Source organism: Aspergillus clavatus, genomic scaffold (genome assembly GCF_000002715.2).
Source record: "Aspergillus clavatus NRRL 1 1099423829804 genomic scaffold, whole genome shotgun sequence".
Lineage (NCBI taxonomy): Eukaryota > Fungi > Ascomycota > Eurotiomycetes > Eurotiales > Aspergillaceae > Aspergillus > Aspergillus clavatus.
The window spans coordinates 171,009-188,123 of NW_001517095.1; the positions used below are offsets into that span (position 1 = coordinate 171,009).

At 50.9% G+C, this 17,115-nt stretch overlaps 6 protein-coding genes across 6 annotated transcripts, besides 7 other annotated features; 4 read left to right on the forward strand and 2 right to left on the reverse strand.

Annotated features, from left to right (window-relative positions):
* Positions 1–490: 490 nt before the first annotated feature.
* Positions 491–1,927, forward strand: ACLA_095770 (uncharacterized protein; the record flags this gene model as incomplete). The annotated part of the gene is made up of 2 exons (XM_001270069.1): positions 491–542; positions 603–1,927. 2 exons carry the CDS (start codon positions 491–493, stop codon positions 1,925–1,927), a joined length of 1,377 nt encoding a protein of 458 aa, XP_001270070.1.
* A 392-nt stretch (positions 1,928–2,319) lies between these two features.
* Positions 2,320–3,102, forward strand: ACLA_095780 (UPF0220 family protein; the record flags this gene model as incomplete). Its single annotated transcript, XM_001270070.1, has 4 exons — positions 2,320–2,418; positions 2,501–2,761; positions 2,869–2,966; positions 3,039–3,102. 4 exons carry the CDS (start codon positions 2,320–2,322, stop codon positions 3,100–3,102), a joined length of 522 nt encoding a protein of 173 aa, XP_001270071.1.
* An 843-nt stretch (positions 3,103–3,945) lies between these two features.
* Positions 3,946–4,676, reverse strand: fes1 (Hsp70 nucleotide exchange factor FES1; the record flags this gene model as incomplete). Its single annotated transcript, XM_001270071.1, has 2 exons — positions 3,946–4,194; positions 4,284–4,676. 2 exons carry the CDS (start codon positions 4,674–4,676, stop codon positions 3,946–3,948), a joined length of 642 nt encoding a protein of 213 aa, XP_001270072.1.
* A 600-nt stretch (positions 4,677–5,276) lies between these two features.
* Positions 5,277–5,301: a microsatellite.
* Positions 5,302–5,324: 23 nt separating this feature from the next.
* Positions 5,325–5,347: a microsatellite.
* A 1,110-nt stretch (positions 5,348–6,457) lies between these two features.
* Positions 6,458–6,518: a microsatellite.
* Positions 6,458–6,519: a microsatellite.
* A 167-nt stretch (positions 6,520–6,686) lies between these two features.
* Positions 6,687–8,630, forward strand: act1 (actin ACT1; the record flags this gene model as incomplete). Its single annotated transcript, XM_001270072.1, has 6 exons — positions 6,687–6,693; positions 6,857–6,887; positions 7,149–7,204; positions 7,433–7,463; positions 7,539–8,310; positions 8,400–8,630. 6 exons carry the CDS (start codon positions 6,687–6,689, stop codon positions 8,628–8,630), a joined length of 1,128 nt encoding a protein of 375 aa, XP_001270073.1.
* A 668-nt stretch (positions 8,631–9,298) lies between these two features.
* Positions 9,299–9,325: a microsatellite.
* Positions 9,326–9,480: 155 nt separating this feature from the next.
* Positions 9,481–9,523: a microsatellite.
* Positions 9,524–9,604: 81 nt separating this feature from the next.
* ade1 (bifunctional aminoimidazole ribotide synthase/glycinamide ribotide synthase) lies at positions 9,605–12,205 on the reverse strand (the record flags this gene model as incomplete). Its single annotated transcript, XM_001270073.1, has 3 exons — positions 9,605–11,250; positions 11,315–11,842; positions 11,926–12,205. 3 exons carry the CDS (start codon positions 12,203–12,205, stop codon positions 9,605–9,607), a joined length of 2,454 nt encoding a protein of 817 aa, XP_001270074.1.
* A 1,177-nt stretch (positions 12,206–13,382) lies between these two features.
* Positions 13,383–13,409: a microsatellite.
* A 964-nt stretch (positions 13,410–14,373) lies between these two features.
* On the forward strand, positions 14,374–15,978 carry ACLA_095820 (uncharacterized protein; the record flags this gene model as incomplete). Its single annotated transcript, XM_001270074.1, has 1 exon — positions 14,374–15,978. One exon carries the CDS (start codon positions 14,374–14,376, stop codon positions 15,976–15,978), a length of 1,605 nt encoding a protein of 534 aa, XP_001270075.1.
* Between the last annotated feature and the right edge of the window lie 1,137 nt (positions 15,979–17,115).

The following is a 17,115-nucleotide window of genomic DNA, read 5'->3' on the forward strand; positions in this document are numbered from 1 at the left end:
AGCAGGCCCTTGCCTAAGGCCTCTCCAACAACGATCCCGAGTCACTCCTGGAGGATGATATCTTGTTTTGCTTTCTTTGATTTATGATATTACTTTTACATGAACTTTCATGAACTGCTGTCTGTTTTATCGAATCTTGTTTCTGTCAGCGATATGGTCGGTGTACTATAGCCAATTCCAAGTTATATAGAGATTCTCAGAGTATACTTCTGGATTGTTCCGTGGCAGAAATTGACGATGCTGATTTTTTCTGAAGTATATGCTGTTGTAGACTCGCACAGAGGTCGGTAGCCAGTATGATCCATATCATTCAATGAGTCCATATACGGATTATCACGTGACAACGCGCCTATCATGAAAGCGTGTCGTGTCGCAGCCTCGAGCAACCGGCGCATCAAATCGAGCAGAAATCCCTTTACTTACATCAGATCAATTTCATTGCAGCCAGCCACAGCAAGTCATGTTATAGACGTCATATAAGTGCTTCGAAATGGACATCTGGACCGGCGCGATTGAACTGAACAGGGATACCCAACTTCGAGGTAAGAACTCACGCGACAGTTCAAGCGATACTTGTGCCTTGCTCACCCACTTATTTGTAGGGCTGCGTCTCATTGATCGGACGGCGCAATGGCATTCAGACATACTCAAAGACTCGACACTTACGCTTCGCTGCTTTGTGAACCCTGCGCTTGTGCCTATCTATGCCAGAACTGGGCCGAACCTGGAACTGCACACAGCGGACATTGAAACAGCACAGTGGCTCAAAAGCAAATTGCTCGGTAACATCTGGCTCGAAGAGGAGGAACTGGAGAACTTTCAGACATTCCAATGCCCGGTTGGAATTTTACTCAGTGCCAACAGTTCATGTGGGACAAAGTCCGGGTCACTGACGACCGACTTGTTGGTTTACGGTGTCTTGTCAAGCGCAGCCTCTTTCGAGCGACCACCTACTCCACCTGGTTCCTCTTCCCCTGATCCCTACGGGCATGATCACCATGCCAATAAACAGGAGCTTAGAATCTACGCCACGCCTCTTTCCACATCGCTCATCAACAAAGCTCAAGCTTTGTGTTCTCCGCCGGAGACAGACACGCTCGCAAATGATGCACGGTTTGCTGAGCTTCTCCCGGACATTCGGTCCCCAAGTCCTAAGCGCAAACGAGTCGCTACGCTGTTCGAGACAGCTGCTCAACATCATAAGAAAGTACGCCAGAAAGGAGGCGAGGCAGTATCACAGTTGATGGCCAACTCGCTCTCTCACTCATCCCAGCATCTGCAGACCCTTAGAATTAAGCGGGAGTCCGAAGAACCGGGGCTCCCATTATTGGAGCGAATTGCCTCCCAACGCTCGCGCTCGCTATCTGTAGGGGCCGGTCTACATTCGTTTAAGCCGTCCGAACGGCGAACCGAGCAGCTTCGGCCGAGCAGCCAACGAGGTTATGTGCGCGAATCTGCTTCGAGGAAAGGCACTCCAAATCCTTTTTCGGAGCCTCCATCACGATGGGAACCAACGCCAGCGTTACCCGCCTCGGATGACAAGCCGGAGACATCTTTTACATCCAAGGATTCTGAAACCATTATTTCTGAAAACAAAAACACAATAGCCCGCACAATATTGACGTGCATGCGATTATATGGCTTCAATCGTTCCTCCAAACCTGCGAGTACATCTAAGATCGTCGATAGCGCATCTCAATATGTGAATCTTGCCACAGACATGGGCCCGACTTCGAGCACTGATGAGGATGAATTCAAGGCTATGTACCATGCAACCTATCGAGCATCGACATTTGCATTACGCAAATATCTCAAAGAGCCACCCGAAAGCGCCGAGTGCTTGGCTGGTCCCACGCCATCTTTGGATAAGGAAAAGGCAATGACATATATTGACGAGTTTTTGAGGTTATTTTGCGAGGAACGCTGAGACCTGGCTGGCACAGGTTGAATGAGCTATTTATGAAGTTATGACTATATAATTGAACCAAGGAGATGAGTTCCAAGATTGTATCGAGTTTGTGGTGATTCGTAGGATACCGGCAGAGCCGATAATATTCTGATCACCTTAAGGCATCGAGAAATCGAGCACAGAATATTCCACACGGTTGTGAAGCACGAGTTCGTAGGCAGGTTGAGGCATTGAGATAGGCAGGCAATGCGTCGGGCGGTGTGATTTCCCGCGTTCCGGCACCAACTGCATCATCGCTGACCCCAGACAGCTAGCAGCACACCCGAGCTCAAGGAAGCATCGATACAAAGTTCACAGACTTGAAATCGGATTATCATCGAAATCCGCGCTAATATCTACAACCAGTCGCCATGGACGTTTCCAACAACCGTCTCTTCCGATGGTCCAAGCCCGAATGGCTGAATAACTCGACCGTCCGCAACGCGGGCGTCTACACATCCGGAGCTCTGGTAAGCGACGCCTCGACGGTGATCGTGCAACATCATGGCCCTTTTCGGCATCCGGTCACTGACTCTGAAATGATTTCCCCAGTTCTCCCTTGGCCTATTCTTCCTCGTCGACGCCGCCGCGTTCTCGAAGAGCTCGCGGAACGGCTCCGAAGTCCATGTCAAGTTCGTCGACTGGATCCCCGGCATCTGCTCGGCGCTCGGGATGCTGGTCATCAACTCAATCGAGAAATCGCGGCTGCAGGCCGATAGCTTCAGTTACAGCGGGAGCGGGGTGGCCTGGAAGGCGCGGTTTGTCCTGTTCCTCGGCTTTGCGCTTTTGGCGGGCGGGTTGGCTGGGAGTGTGGTTTGTTCTTCCCCCCCCCCCCCACTTCCACTCTCTCCTCTTCCTCTGCATTGGAATCATGTGCGGAAGGAACTGAGGGGGTGAACAGTTGCTAACTGGATTGGTAGACGGTTTTGGTTTTGAAGTATCTGATCAAGCAGTATCCGTTCCCGACGTTATACTTTGGGATCGCTAACGTCATTGCCAATTCGCTGGTCATGTTGAGGTACGTCTATGATTGATATGGATGCAAGTCGTTGGGGATTTGAAGCCGGGTTACTGATTTGTTCCAATACAGTACTATTGTTCTCTGGGTTTCTCAGAACATTGAGGACGATTACACCTACAATCTGGCGCTGTAGCCATCGGGATACTCTAGAATCGATGGTCTCTTTTGACGGCGCGAAGTGGCAGCTTGCCTGACACTTCTTAGATATACGATATTTGTTTTCCTGGCTTGGCGCATTTGTAATTTGACCATGTTATACCTATGTTTATGTCTATGTTCTTATGCTCGATGATTTGTTTTAGAATTGTGTGTTGGATATTTGTACACCCAAATCCTTACGCCCTGGTCTGTGATCGCGAGGTATGTAGAATTATTAGGTGCTGCCTGATAGTACTCTTCGCCCCAAACCAGTCGAGTTGAAGCACATAGAGGTTCTATACGAGGATTCGTTTAGGAAAGGGTCTAACGGGTTGCGCCCCAGGCAGCAGAAATTCAACGTCGGTTGACACAAAAAGGCTTACGCAAGATGGCGTACAAAACAATCCTTTATTCTTTGTCTATATGCACAAAAGCACTAGATAATTGGGTATATTATATCGATTCACGCCACACGCAAGCTTGTTCGGGAATGTTTTGCTTCGGCGTTGGAATACAGTAGCCTAGCGGAGGCATGCTTGACGCTTGTCTCCGCACGCTCGCTCAACCCAAAAGGGAATACGAGCATATACAGGATAGGTCCCTTCAAGATAAGTCATGCAGGAAATTTGTTTTTCCGCAATCGAAATGGCGTGGTCATTCGTTATGTCGGACCCTGCTGACGCTGGGGTCGACGGGCAGACGGTGTTGGGTAAGGGTTACCGCCTGCGACGTAGCTACCTGGGATCTCGGGCAAGAAAATCCAAGCATGTGCGCGATCGCCTGACGGCTGGGATGAGGATTCATCAGAGATACCGGAATTTGATTGGCGTCTGACTTTTTACGCGGATGCTTCCGAGGGATGGGCTCTGAGCTTGTCCATCAGGGCATCCACCGCCTCCATGTCGCCGGCGTCGATCTTCTGGCCGCGAGGGTAGCCTTCCGGAAGGTGCTTGACGAACTCGTCCATGGCGGGCTGGTAGTTGCGCAGGCCGGAGGAGAGGGCGTAGATGGCCTTTTTGCGGGCGGCGGGCGCCGGGTCGGAGGTAGACATGTTGACAAGCTGGGGGAGGGCGTTGAAGACGACGAGCTAGAGATGATCCCCGTTAGCATTTTGCGTCTGACATCTTTCCCAAATCAAACCGCAGCGAGAGAAGGAAATCGCTTGGCAAAACATACCTTATCCTGAGCCTTTTCGTTATTCTGCACTGCGGTTCCGATGCACCAGGCGGCCATCCGTCTCATGTCCGCATCTTCGTGCTTGAGCAGCTCGACCAGTGGCGTCCAGAGGCCCAGTGGCTCGAGGTTGTTCGCGTTATCGATGGACTCGATGAGCTGTTCGAAGTTGTCGAAGGCGATCAGTTTGTTCTCCAGGTCGACCTCGTCCGAGTGCAGCGCTTCCATGGCGGCTTTCATCAGGTCGGCGTCCGAGGGGCCTCCGAAGAGGGCGGAGAGCATTTCCGGGGTCAGCTTGCGGGACGAAGGAGCAGGAGCCTCGCTGTCGGCAGATTCTCGCGAGGCAGTCGAGTTCTCGATACCCCATTTGAGGAGGTTGTTCATGTTGGGATCCATGGCGGTTGAAAGGACCGGATTTGCTTGAGAGTGTATATTAAATGAAGGGCCCTTAAGAGGAAATACAGTATATAATTCCGATTATTAGGCAGCGTAAAAATCAATAATCCAATGCGATTGACTTCAGAATATTTGTGTTGGAGGTTATAGATAGTCTCTAGTCTTTGTGGACAATTTTTTCTTATCGCATACCTTCTATCAATGGCGGCGATTTGATCCCGGCGACTCTTGATGATTCATGGACTTTCCACCCAATTCCACAGAGAGTTAGCTATCCTGATCAGAATAATACAGTCTTCCTTTCTCGTTTAAAAACTAAACTATAGATCAATGCGAAATCATTTTTGATTCTAATGATGATACCAGTACTATTATTATGCAATACTGCCCAGACAGCTGCATCGTCCATAGACCTTTCAGGGCTTCCAGCCTCCTGTTCTGTCACTCTGTGAATTGCCCCGCCATCAGCCGCCGAACCCCGCGGTGAAATGTGGCTGAGAAGTTCATTCGATGGTGTAGATAGATATAGAATCAAGTTTCCTTTGCCTGCGCGTCTAAGAGATTAGTGATACGATGTAGTATCTTACTCAGTCATGTTCGTTTTTTTTTTTTTTTTTTTTTGTTTCCCATATGATAGAGGATCGCAGGTCTCTCTCTCTCTTTCTCTCTCTGTTCTATGAAGGATCTCGAATCCCCTCGAAAAGGCGGTAAAGAGGCCAGCCAAGAACCACGGTCATGGTTATGGATTATGGATTATGGGATATGGATGATCAGATGGCTGATCATCCTTTGATGTTTAAGAGTGTCAATCAGGCACTCATGCACTAGGGTCTATATAAACGAGTTATAAACGAGAGGCTAAACGTCCCCTCATCATCCGTGAGTGGTGACTGTGATTTATCGTGGACTTGAGATAAAGATAGCACCTCCAAAGGGAAACTCCGTCAACCATGAACCCCTTTTTGTGGTCCACCAGTGATACGAGGAACCATTCAACGCTTCGGATCCATGATTGAGGCGAGGCATTGACGCCGTTTCTCATCCTTGGAATTGGAGCTGGATAGAGAGGGATCTGCCCCACGAGGAATGCGCAATTGTTTTTGTCATTTGGCACAAGAAATGATTCTGCCTGTCTTTATGGCATCAACCGTAATTTATTTCGTCGATAGGTACCTAGGAGATGGAGATAGAGAGAGAGAAGTATGCATTCATCAGCAGCCGCATCATCGCCAAAAGGCAGCAGTATTCCATATCAATTCCAGAAAACATCATCTAGGCATCATTTTAAAGATACCTGACAACCAACTGATATAAATACTACGAGTACTTACTCCGTACGTAGAGGGGTGATGGGATAAGGACCTAATAGTGGCGGTGGACAGCATCCTACTACAAAATACTCCGAGTCTATACAGAGCAGAGGAAGCGGCAATACATCCGACGATACTACACTTTACAGTAGTATTTTTGCGTTCTCGTCGTCAAACAAACAGCAATACCAATCAACAACAACACCACCATCGTCCTTTAATCCTGGTCAGCAAAAATCAGCATCAGCAACAGCATCATATCACCCTCTTTGGGAGCGCCCCTAGTGCTCGGTCGATCCAGGCAGTTGTACCTAAAGTCCTAAAGAGCAGGACTAGGATTAGTGCACAGAGGTGCAAGCCAACCAGACCACGGCGTGCTGCTCTTAGTTGCCCCCTCCTTCTCCTGCTCAGTTTCCCTCCTCCACCCCAGCTTCCTACCGCTTAATCTCTTCCCGTCGCCTTTCTTGTTCTTCTCTCTCTCTCTCTCTCTCTCTTCCTCTCTCTTTACTCTCTCTCTTCTCTCTCTCTCTCTCGACTTGACTTACGTACTCAACAATCCTCCCATATTCCAATCTCACACCTTTCTCCCCCCTCCCGTCTTTTCCTCACCCCATCTCTCTCCATCATCTCTCTCTCTTCTTCTTAATTTTTCTTCTTTTTCCTTCTCTGTAGTTTTCGTCTTAATCCTATTTCTGTCACCATGGAAGGTATGTCGTTCCGGACACCTCATCAATAGCTCTCTCATGACGCCCCCCCCCCCCCCGTTCCCGAACACAACATCCACACCCACCTCCCCCCCCCTCCTATTATTCTCTTGCCTCCACCATCATTCTGGACCACAATTAACAATTTCATCTTGAATCATTATAGAAGAAGTTGCTGCTCTCGTCATTGACAATGGGTATGGTATTCCCTTTTCCCCCTCCAGCTTCGTTGATGGAGTTTCCCTCGATTGGGGTGGTGTTTATCCAAGGAAACCGGCTCCTGGACCTCCTGAGCTCTCGGTCGCTACAATTGCGCCTCTCCAGCGCTGTCACTAGCCGCCCTTTCTTATCCTGAGATCTCTACACTCCGATTGATTTCATCTTACTCAAATTAAGATGATTATGGATCTTTGGAACGTTTTAATGTCTGGTGTTCCATGCTGACGTTTGGTGCGCAGTTCGGGTATGTGCAAGGCCGGTTTCGCCGGTGACGATGCTCCCCGTGCTGTCTTCCGTAAGTCAACCCCTCACCCCAAAACCTTCCATCTTTATGAAGGGTATAAAAAAAAAATCGACCCCTCCTGTCATATGTCATCCCGCTTGGTGATGGTCAGGATAATCGTCACTTGTGGATGTGCCAATCGTTGCCCTTGCGTCGGGTGGCTCACTCCTTGTGGCGGTTACCCCTTTATCATACGACAGAGTCAATTATCTCGAATTGATCACTAACTTGCGAAAATAGCTTCCATTGTCGGTCGTCCCCGTCACCATGGGTAATTAGTCCCCTCCTTTTCTCTGGTCTTATTTGGGCTAGGTAAAGAGAATGGTCACTGACCGCTGTTGCGCAGTATCATGATTGGTATGGGCCAGAAGGACTCCTATGTCGGTGATGAGGCACAGTCGAAGCGTGGTATCCTCACCCTCAGATATCCCATCGAGCACGGTGTCGTCACGAACTGGGATGACATGGAGAAGATCTGGCATCACACATTCTACAACGAGCTCCGTGTCGCTCCTGAGGAGCACCCTGTCCTCTTGACCGAAGCCCCCATCAACCCCAAGTCCAACCGTGAGAAGATGACCCAGATCGTCTTCGAGACCTTCAACGCTCCCGCCTTCTACGTCTCCATCCAGGCCGTCCTGTCCCTCTACGCCTCCGGTCGTACCACCGGTATCGTGCTTGACTCTGGTGATGGTGTCACCCACGTTGTCCCCATCTACGAGGGTTTCGCCCTGCCCCACGCCATCTCCCGTGTCGACATGGCTGGTCGTGATCTGACGGATTACCTGATGAAGATCCTGGCCGAGCGTGGTTACACCTTCTCCACTACCGCTGAGCGTGAAATTGTCCGTGACATCAAGGAGAAGCTCTGCTACGTCGCTCTCGACTTCGAGCAGGAGATCCAGACCGCCTCCCAGAGCTCCACCCTCGAGAAGTCCTACGAGCTTCCCGACGGACAGGTCATCACCATCGGCAACGAGCGTTTCCGCGCTCCCGAGGCCCTGTTCCAGCCTAGCGTCCTGGGTCTGGAGAGCGGTGGTATCCACGTTACCACTTTCAACTCTATCATGAAGTGTGATGTCGATGTCCGTAAGGATCTCTACGGTAACATTGTCATGGTATGTCATTCCCCTCGATCTTTCTCCCCTCCCCCCGCCCAAATTTTTCAAATTGTGGCTGGAATACTAACGCAAGTCTTACTCAATAGTCTGGTGGTACCACCATGTACCCCGGTATCTCCGACCGTATGCAGAAGGAAATCACCGCCCTGGCTCCCTCGTCCATGAAGGTCAAGATCATTGCTCCTCCTGAGCGTAAATACTCCGTGTGGATTGGTGGTTCCATTCTCGCCTCTCTGTCCACCTTCCAGCAGATGTGGATCTCCAAGCAGGAGTACGACGAGAGCGGTCCTTCGATCGTTCACCGCAAGTGCTTCTAAGGTACGATTTCTCTGTGGGTCGAGTTCCCGTTTTGAGCCGTCTTGCTGACTTACCGCTGCAGCTCTTGCGTTTCGTTCTTTTCTTCGCTCGTACTGTCCTGTTGTACCAAAAGACCGAATGAGGGGAATGGTGGCTTGCAGGCCTTCTCTACTCGCACTATGAGGAAAAGATTGCCTGAAAAAGGAATTTTTTATACTAGTCGTGAAATAGAGATGGTTTATCATTAAGATGCTTGTCATGCGATGCCGGAGCATTTTTTGACGGATGGCAAGATTGTGGCCAAGGGGAGTCAAGATAGGCGGCGATAAAGAAAGCATCGTAGAAGGAGTGTACAATTGGTCTTGATGGACAGACGGTGCGGTGCAAATCCTCCTTCGTATAGTTCAGCGCTCATATTCGAATCCTATTCCTGCCCACGCCACGCTTGTCCTCTTCTCTTGTCTTTCTATCTATCCAGTCTGTCTGTAGTCTGTAGCCTTCGTTCGAAGTAAGAGCCCAGTGGCTGCGGCCTGGATGATGTCACAGTCTAGGCCTTTTTCTGCTCTTGTGTCTCCAAGCACTCACATGATCGATGTGTCGACTTTGTATCAACCTCCATACCTCAAGAATAGATACTGGAATTTGCAGGCAAGGGACTACCTTATCATCATTCTATCCACTCCATTCCATACTACACGATACTATACTATACTATCTTCCATCATTCTTTTTATAGTGTTAATTCATCCCTCATCACAGTATACCAGCAACCAAGTAAGTTATCATCAGCATCAAGAAAAAAAACGAAGTCAGGGTTATGGAAAGGAAAAGATTCAAAGTAGCTTGTCATGAGGTTGTACGGGGAAATAAAGAGAGAGAGAGAGAGAGAGAGAAAAAGAGAAAAAGTGGGAGAACAGTAAAAAAAAGGGAAAGGGAAAGGGGGAAAAAGGAAAAAAACAGATGAGTGTGTTTGATTTTTTTTAATTTTTTTTTTTTACGCATCCCAGCTCTCCAGGCCCGCAAGCACACAACCCTCATCACCAGCCTGGCGGGGCTGGAGTTCACCGACCTCGTAGACGATCTCGCCTTCCTTCTCGAAGAGGTCCTTGACAGCGGCGGCGGACTCCTTCTCGACGACGATGACCATGCCGACACCGCAGTTGAAGGCGCGCGCCATCTCGGTGGCCGAGACGTTGCCGTTCTTCTTCAGCCAGGCGAAGACGGCGGGCAGCGGCCAGGCGTCAACCTTGATGTGCGCAGAGAGAGTCGAGGGGAGCATGCGGGGCACGTTCTCGGTCAGGCCGCCGCCGGTGATGTGGGCGAGACCCTTGATGGCGGAGACGCCGCTGGCGCCGCTGGACGCGGGGATCCCCAGGGCCTTGAGGATGGGCTTGACGTAGATGCGGGTGGGGGTGAGGAGGGCGCGGCCGAGGGAGACGGCGTCGGAGGAGGTGGAGAAGGGCATGGTGAAGGGGGCGGGGTCGGTGTAGCTCAGGCCGGATCGCTCGACGATCTTGCGGACCAGTGAGTAGCCGTTGGAGTGAGGGCCGGACGAGGCCAGAGCGAGCAGGACGTCGCCGGGCTGCATGGCCGAGGTGACGGGCAGGATGGCCCGGGCGTTCTCGCCGACGGTGTTGATGGCGCCGACGGCGGCACCGACGGCGTCGTAGGTTTCGTCGATGAAGAGGCCGGGCATCTCGGCCGTCTCGCCGCCGATCAGCGCACAGCCTGCCTGCACGCAGCCGTCGGCGACACCGGTCACGAACGCGGCCGCCACCTCGACGTCCAGCTTGCCGCAGGAGTAGCAGTCGAGGAAGAACAGAGGCTCGGCGCCCTGGACGACCAGGTCGTTGACGTTCATGGCCACCAGGTCAATACCCACGGTGTCGTGTACGCCCACGGTGTGGGCGATCTTGAGCTTGGTGCCGACGCCGTCGATCGCTCCGATCAGCGTGGGGGACAGGGGGTGGTAGGCCGAGTTGGCGGCGGGGAGCGAGAAGAGGCCGCCGAAGCCACCGATCACGGCGTCTGTACCAGGGCGCTTCGTGCGGCCGACGCAGCTCTTGATCTTGTTGACGAGGTCGTTGCCGGCGTCGATCGACACGCCAGCCGAGGCATATGTGAGAGCCTGCGTCTGGGACGCGGCGGCATCGCGCTGTCTGAAGGCCCGGTGAGCAATGTCCTTGCGGTAAAACATATCCTCAAAGTGAATGGTCGAGATGCCGGCGTAGCTCTTGCGGACGGCTTCCTCAAGGCTGGATGCTGTCGCGGTCGAGGCAATCACACGGCCACCGTTCGTCTGAAGCTCGCTGCCGGAGAGAGTGGTTCCGGCATGGAAGATCAAGGTGCCTTCGGGCACGGCGTCCAGGGTGATAGCTTTGCCCTTGGCGTAGGAGTTGGGGTAACCACCAGCCACGGCGATCACGGTGGTGGAGAAGTCGGTTTTCACCTTCATCTCCACACCGTCGAGCCAGTGCTCTGTGCAGGCAACCATGATCTGTGCCAAGTCGGTATCGTCGCTGAGGAGAGGCAGCAGAGTCTGGGTCTCTGGGTCTCCGCCACGAACATTGTATTCGAGGACCTTAGGGCCGTCCTTGGTCATCATCAGACCAGTGAAAAGAATACCCACAAAGGGGAAACCTATGGAGTGGGATTAGCCCGCGTCGGAATGAAACGCGGAATTAGACAATAGATGATAACATACCATCCTTACGCATGCCATCGACCGAGGGCTGGATGATGGTGCGATCGATCTCCTCCAGAACTTCCTTCGAAGAGATAGGAGTAGGGGCATAGCAGCCCATACCACCAGTGTTGGGACCCTGGTCACCATCGAAGATACGCTTGTGGTCCTGCGCTGGGGGCAGGGATCGGATGGTATAGCCATCAGTGAAAGTGAGTACACTGAGTTCATCACCCTCAAGATACTCTTCGATAACGACTTCATTACCCGCATCACCGAACTGATGATCCAGCATCATTTCCCGGAGCGCTTGATGGGCCTCCTCCTTGGTGGTGGGGATGATGACGCCCTTGCCACCAGCCAGGCCGTCGGCCTTGATGACAACCTGGTGAGTCACGGAGTCGAGGTACTGGCGGGCAGGCTCATATTCGTAGAAGTTCTGGTACGCGGCGGTGGGGATGTTGTGGCGCTTCATGAAGTCTTTGGAGAAGGTCTTGGAGCCTTCCATGCGGGCAGCAGCCTTGGAAGGTCCGAAGCAACGGATACCGACTAGCATAGATGTCAGCAGGGATGTCCTGTATGTATGATGGACGTCCCCGAAAGAAATCTCTCTTGAGGAAGAGATTACCCACCTGCCTGGAAATATCCTTGAATACCATCGACAAGGGGAGCCTCCGGGCCGGGGACTACCAGGTTGACACCATTCTTCTGAGCGAAAGCCACAAGGCCGGGATAATCATTGCCCTTGACATCGGCGTTGGTGATCTTGGGAGAGGCACCCTGGGCGGTACCACCGTTGCCGGGAGCGACATAGACGATCTCGACGCGGGGGGACTGGCTCAGCTTCCAGGCCAACGCATGCTCACGTCCACCATTGCCGACAATGAGAATGCGCAACTGTTCTTGAGCCATCTTGGGAGCAGTGTTCTCGAGCAAACCTGGGGGACGAGTGAGTCATGTTAGCATTCGGTCTGAAGTGAAAGCTGCCAGTGTTTCCCATTATTTCTTCCCAGAGAAAATAGATTTCAATCGTGTTCTAGCAGATAGACCAAGCGTAAATCTATTTCCAAAAGATATGAAAGAAGCAAATGGTAGATCGGGGTTGGTCATATCCAGATTTGACAGTCATGAAGCCGTTCGGAGGGGCAGATAGACAACTGCCCCTCACCCATAGTATGTGCACAAAACAACACTGAGAAGGGACAAAAACATTCATGATAGACATTTCAAGCCACAGGAGGAATCAAAGGAACTCACCTCTTCAGAGAATTGACTTGAGATCCGACTGCGTTGACAGCAAGTATATGGGGCTGTTGGGAGAACGAGGCTTTTTCAACTGCTCACAAATAATATTTTTTTTTTTTTCTCTCCTATCGCGGCGGGGGCGTCTTTTTCCCTTCCGACCCCGGATTTGGCGATGGGCAGATCCAAAAGGCAGCTTCACTTGGAACACTTCTACGCTGGGGGTGTCAATTTCCCATTCTATATGAATTTAACTATCTGATACTTGATATCGTGGCATTGGTGTCACTCAGTTCGATGATCCGCCTATACGTTTTTCGAATGATTTTGATGCACCCTTCAGAGAGCACTTAGTTACTAGTAACACTAGTAATAGTCCTATAGAAGAACATCTCAATAACACCACCGATGAGCCACAACATTGGAGTCTTATGCACTTCCTTGAGTCAATTGTGCATCCAAGCTTTCTTAGATCATTATCGCCGGGGTCATACTATGATTTCTGATATTCTGTGCACCACCACCATCATTCGATCTCAATATCTACTAGATCCAAGGCGGTGAAAGCCACTTGGCAGAAAAAGCAGAAGAAGCTCATTTACGGATCGACCGTTTCGAAAGACTCCGCGCGTCCAACATCAACTTCCATCCACATACACAACCCATTGAGCGGTCGTCTTTCTCTGTTTGTCGAGGATACTGCGATAAATTTGGTCTGGATGTTCCGGACCTCCCTGCGGTCTTTGACAGACCCGCGTCGCGAACATGTCTGCCTCTCCTGTCTAGCGCAGGGACTTGGAGGTCGTCCCCGGGTGCGCCAGTTCTACAGCTCGACGCTACGCGCCAATTCGAGTGGTTCGAGTGGTTCGAGTGGTGATCAAGCAATCGACACGGCCTCCCCCGCAGAGGATGCCTCAAAACCTCCCTCCACTACTAAAAAGGTACAATTGGCTTCCCTGCGATGATTGAAGTTATTCACAATCGAAAATTTTCTCGTTGGGAGGCTACATCTGCTGACACGAGTCTTTCTCCAGAGCGATTCTCCACCAAAGGGGAGAAGGAAAAAAAAGACACCGCTGTCTAGCTTACGGTCGAGGAGCGATATCACAGAGTCGATTGCCCGCAAATTAGGCACAAAGATCTGTGCGGATGACGATACTCCATCCGTTCAAGAAGAAATCATCGAATCTCTGGAATCAGATTTTGAGCGTCCACCAAAAAGAGGCGTAAGGAAGGAGAGGGAGAAATCGGAACCGAAAATACGAAGGGTGATCACGAAGGAGAGGAAGCCAACCACAAGAACAAAGCAAGAGAAATTGGAGGGTGTCGAAGGGGAGTTTGAAGATGACGTGAGTCACCTTGCATTTCAGTTCAGGCGCGGCAATTCAAGCTGACCGAAAGCCTCCAGTCCGCGAGTACTGCGCGCATTCAATCTTCGCTCCAGTCAGTGGTCTCTTTGTTGCAGTCAAGAGCCACGGCCCCGAAAGACAGAGAGGATGTAAAAATTTTAACCAATGTCACGGGCGCTTCACGTGGCAAGGATTTCGGTACACTTCATTCGCGGGATTTATCCGTCACCTGTATGTATCCTGCTTCCTCGTGCGATGCCCCTTGACCTTTCGTTGCTGACTGATGTAAAGCGCTGAAAACCGAGACTCCGGCGGTTCCTCAACTGTCATTCGGTCTTGACAGAGTTCTATTCAAGTGAGTACCCTTCCATCTCAAGAATATCTGCTGGAAAGTTTTAGCTGACTTTCGGTCCGGAAAGCCCTGGCGTCTATCACCTTCGTGATCCTCGATCTCGTGTCTTCAATTTCGATCCTTATCTTGGATCTATCATGCCTGTGACTGAATTCGACTTTGATGCGCTGAAGGAATACATCACTTCTTCCAGGGACGAGATCCTTAGGGGAATTGCAGCTAAGGAGAAGAAGAAGTATGTGGGTTCGTCTTCAAGCATGACATCGGTGCTTTCTCATTTTCATTACCTCCTTTCTTCATGGAGGCCAATTAATGCTTCAACACTCTCGCAAGGCTTCCCAGATAAGCTGCGTACGTTCACGCGACTTCTGCGAGCTCCATCGGCCATGTTTCTCCGGTACCAAGACGGCGTATACGCAATTGACGCTGATAAGGAATTCGACTCTGCCAATATCCTGATGAACCTTGGCAAGTCACTGGAGAAACTTCTCACATTACCAAAGGAGGACTTTGAGCGATACAGAAGAACCAGTACAAATAAGATCTCAGCGGAGGAGGAATCAGCCATTCCTGAGGCCTACCATTATTCGACAACGGGTGATTTCGTCATGAGATCCCAATTGGACGCTTACGACCCCAGACTTCCGGGAACTGGAATGTTTGACTTGAAGACTCGAGCGGTCGTGTCTATTCGCATGGACGTGCGCAACTTCGAGCATGGTCTTGGTTATGAAATCCGCCGTCGCTTCGGCACTTATGAGTCCTATGAACGCGAATACTTTGACATGATTCGGGCCGCATTTCTGAAATATTCTCTCCAAGTGCGTGTCGGTCGCATGGACGGAATATTTGTGGCTTTCCACAACATTGAGCGTATCTTCGGGTTCCAATATGTCAGTTTACCGGAAATGGACGAGGCTCTGCATGGTCAATCCGATACTTCATTAGGTGATGCCGAGTTCCAGCTTAGCATTGCCCTATGGAATAAGGTTCTTGACAAAGCCACGGCGAAATTCCCCAAGAAGTCTCTTCGGTTCCACTTTGAGACGAGAGACGCACAGACACCGTTCATGTACATCTTTGCGGAACCGGTGACCGACGAAGAGATCCATGCCATTCAAACGAAGAATTCGGAGAAGATCGAAGCATATCAACGGCGCATTTTGAACCTCACTCCCATAGAGGAAACCGAGCCATCATCTTCCCCAGCGGTGCTTGAGAAAGCAGAGAGCCAGCCCTCGAGCACTCCGGAAATTAAGACAGACGTGACGTCTGGTAAGGAGGCCCAGGCTGCACAGGAAAGCTCTCCCCCTCCCACCACCACCGACCAAAAACCAGCCGCCGCTTCGACCGACTCACCATCCGCGGAGTCAACTCCCGCACCCGAGCAGCAAGCTCAACCAGACGAACCGCGCGACCTTCTCGCCATGACGCTCATCATCAAGAACAAAGTCAACGGGTTCTACGTTGAGCGGCCAAACGAATACAGGTCGACAGACGACTGGACCGTGCAGTGGGAGCTGACGGAGCTCCACGGCCCACAGGCGCAGTCGCTGTACGCCGCGTGCCAGAAGCGGCGCCAGAAGGCCCTCGCCGGCCGCGGCGAGGACGAGAGCGACATCGCAGCCAATGTATATATCCGCAAACTGCGCGATATCAGCCGGCGGGGCCGCAAATACCGCCAGGAGGAGGACAAACTGGACAAGGAGAAGGGCATTGTCGTGCTGGGCGAATCAGCCTAAGGATTCAAGATGCTTTACATATACATACCATCGTCCATCCCGCTTTCAGGGCTCTCTCCCTCCCCCATAGCGTGAGAATATGTTTGGCTTTTGCATTTCTAGGGTGCCTGCAGGGTTCTATGTTTTTCTTCGATATCATCTAGCGGCGTTTTCTCTTCCCTTCCCCTCCCCCCCCCCCCCCCCCCCTCTTCTGTGGTTAGGTTAGGTCAGATCAGAGTTCCGCTCCCAGGCATTGTAATATCATGTTGTTTTCATGGATCTTGGATCCTTCTGCTTGAACTTTGTCCGGCATTTGAGCACTATGTGCTTTCAGTATGATATGGCCTCTTCGATATTGGTAGTGGAGCGTTTCTCAGTGGCAGGTACTTCCATCGAAGCAATTAATATCTCTGAACCGTATTTCGTATGGAAGCATTTCAAGCTGAATGGTCAGAACCTGCAGTCGCCTTTACGAACGCTAAAATAACCCGATACATTGAAACGAGCACGACATGGAGACATGGAGACATGGTTCCGTTGATCTTGAAGTATATATAGTATTCATACACAGCCCCTTTCTAGATACAAAATATTCATGTGGAAAAAGAGACATGATCCGAATTCAACAAAGCATGTCTCGCTCCAGCTCGGAAGACCGGGCTTCGAAGGCGGAGACCACCTCTTTAAGACATTATCGATTAGAATCATCACCCTTCGTTTCGGCGGAGATGATAACAGAGGCACAAGGGGGAATAAGAACGGAAGAGAAAGTAATTGGAAAAGAGCGCCGAGAAACAAAAAGATTGGAGTAAAAACCCTGTCAACTCAGGGAGTTGAAATCGTCCGTCGAGCCCGTGCGCCAAACTCGCGGATCCATGATTGTTGCTTTCGATCCTGTGATAGACGCCTTCCAAAAGAAAAAGCCAGAGAGAGAGAGAGATGATGATGGGGAGAAATATCAACTGGGTATTGAGACACCAGAAAAATGCCGACAAGGAAAGGAATGAAGAAGAGAGACTTGTACAGGGGGAGGGTAAGTAACAAGTTCTAATAGGAGCGATGATGGGAGCATCGCGCACAGTTGCTCAAACAATTCAAGAAGAGGTAGTAGCCTCATGACGAGTCTCAAAAACAAATAAACACAAGACTGCACAAGTA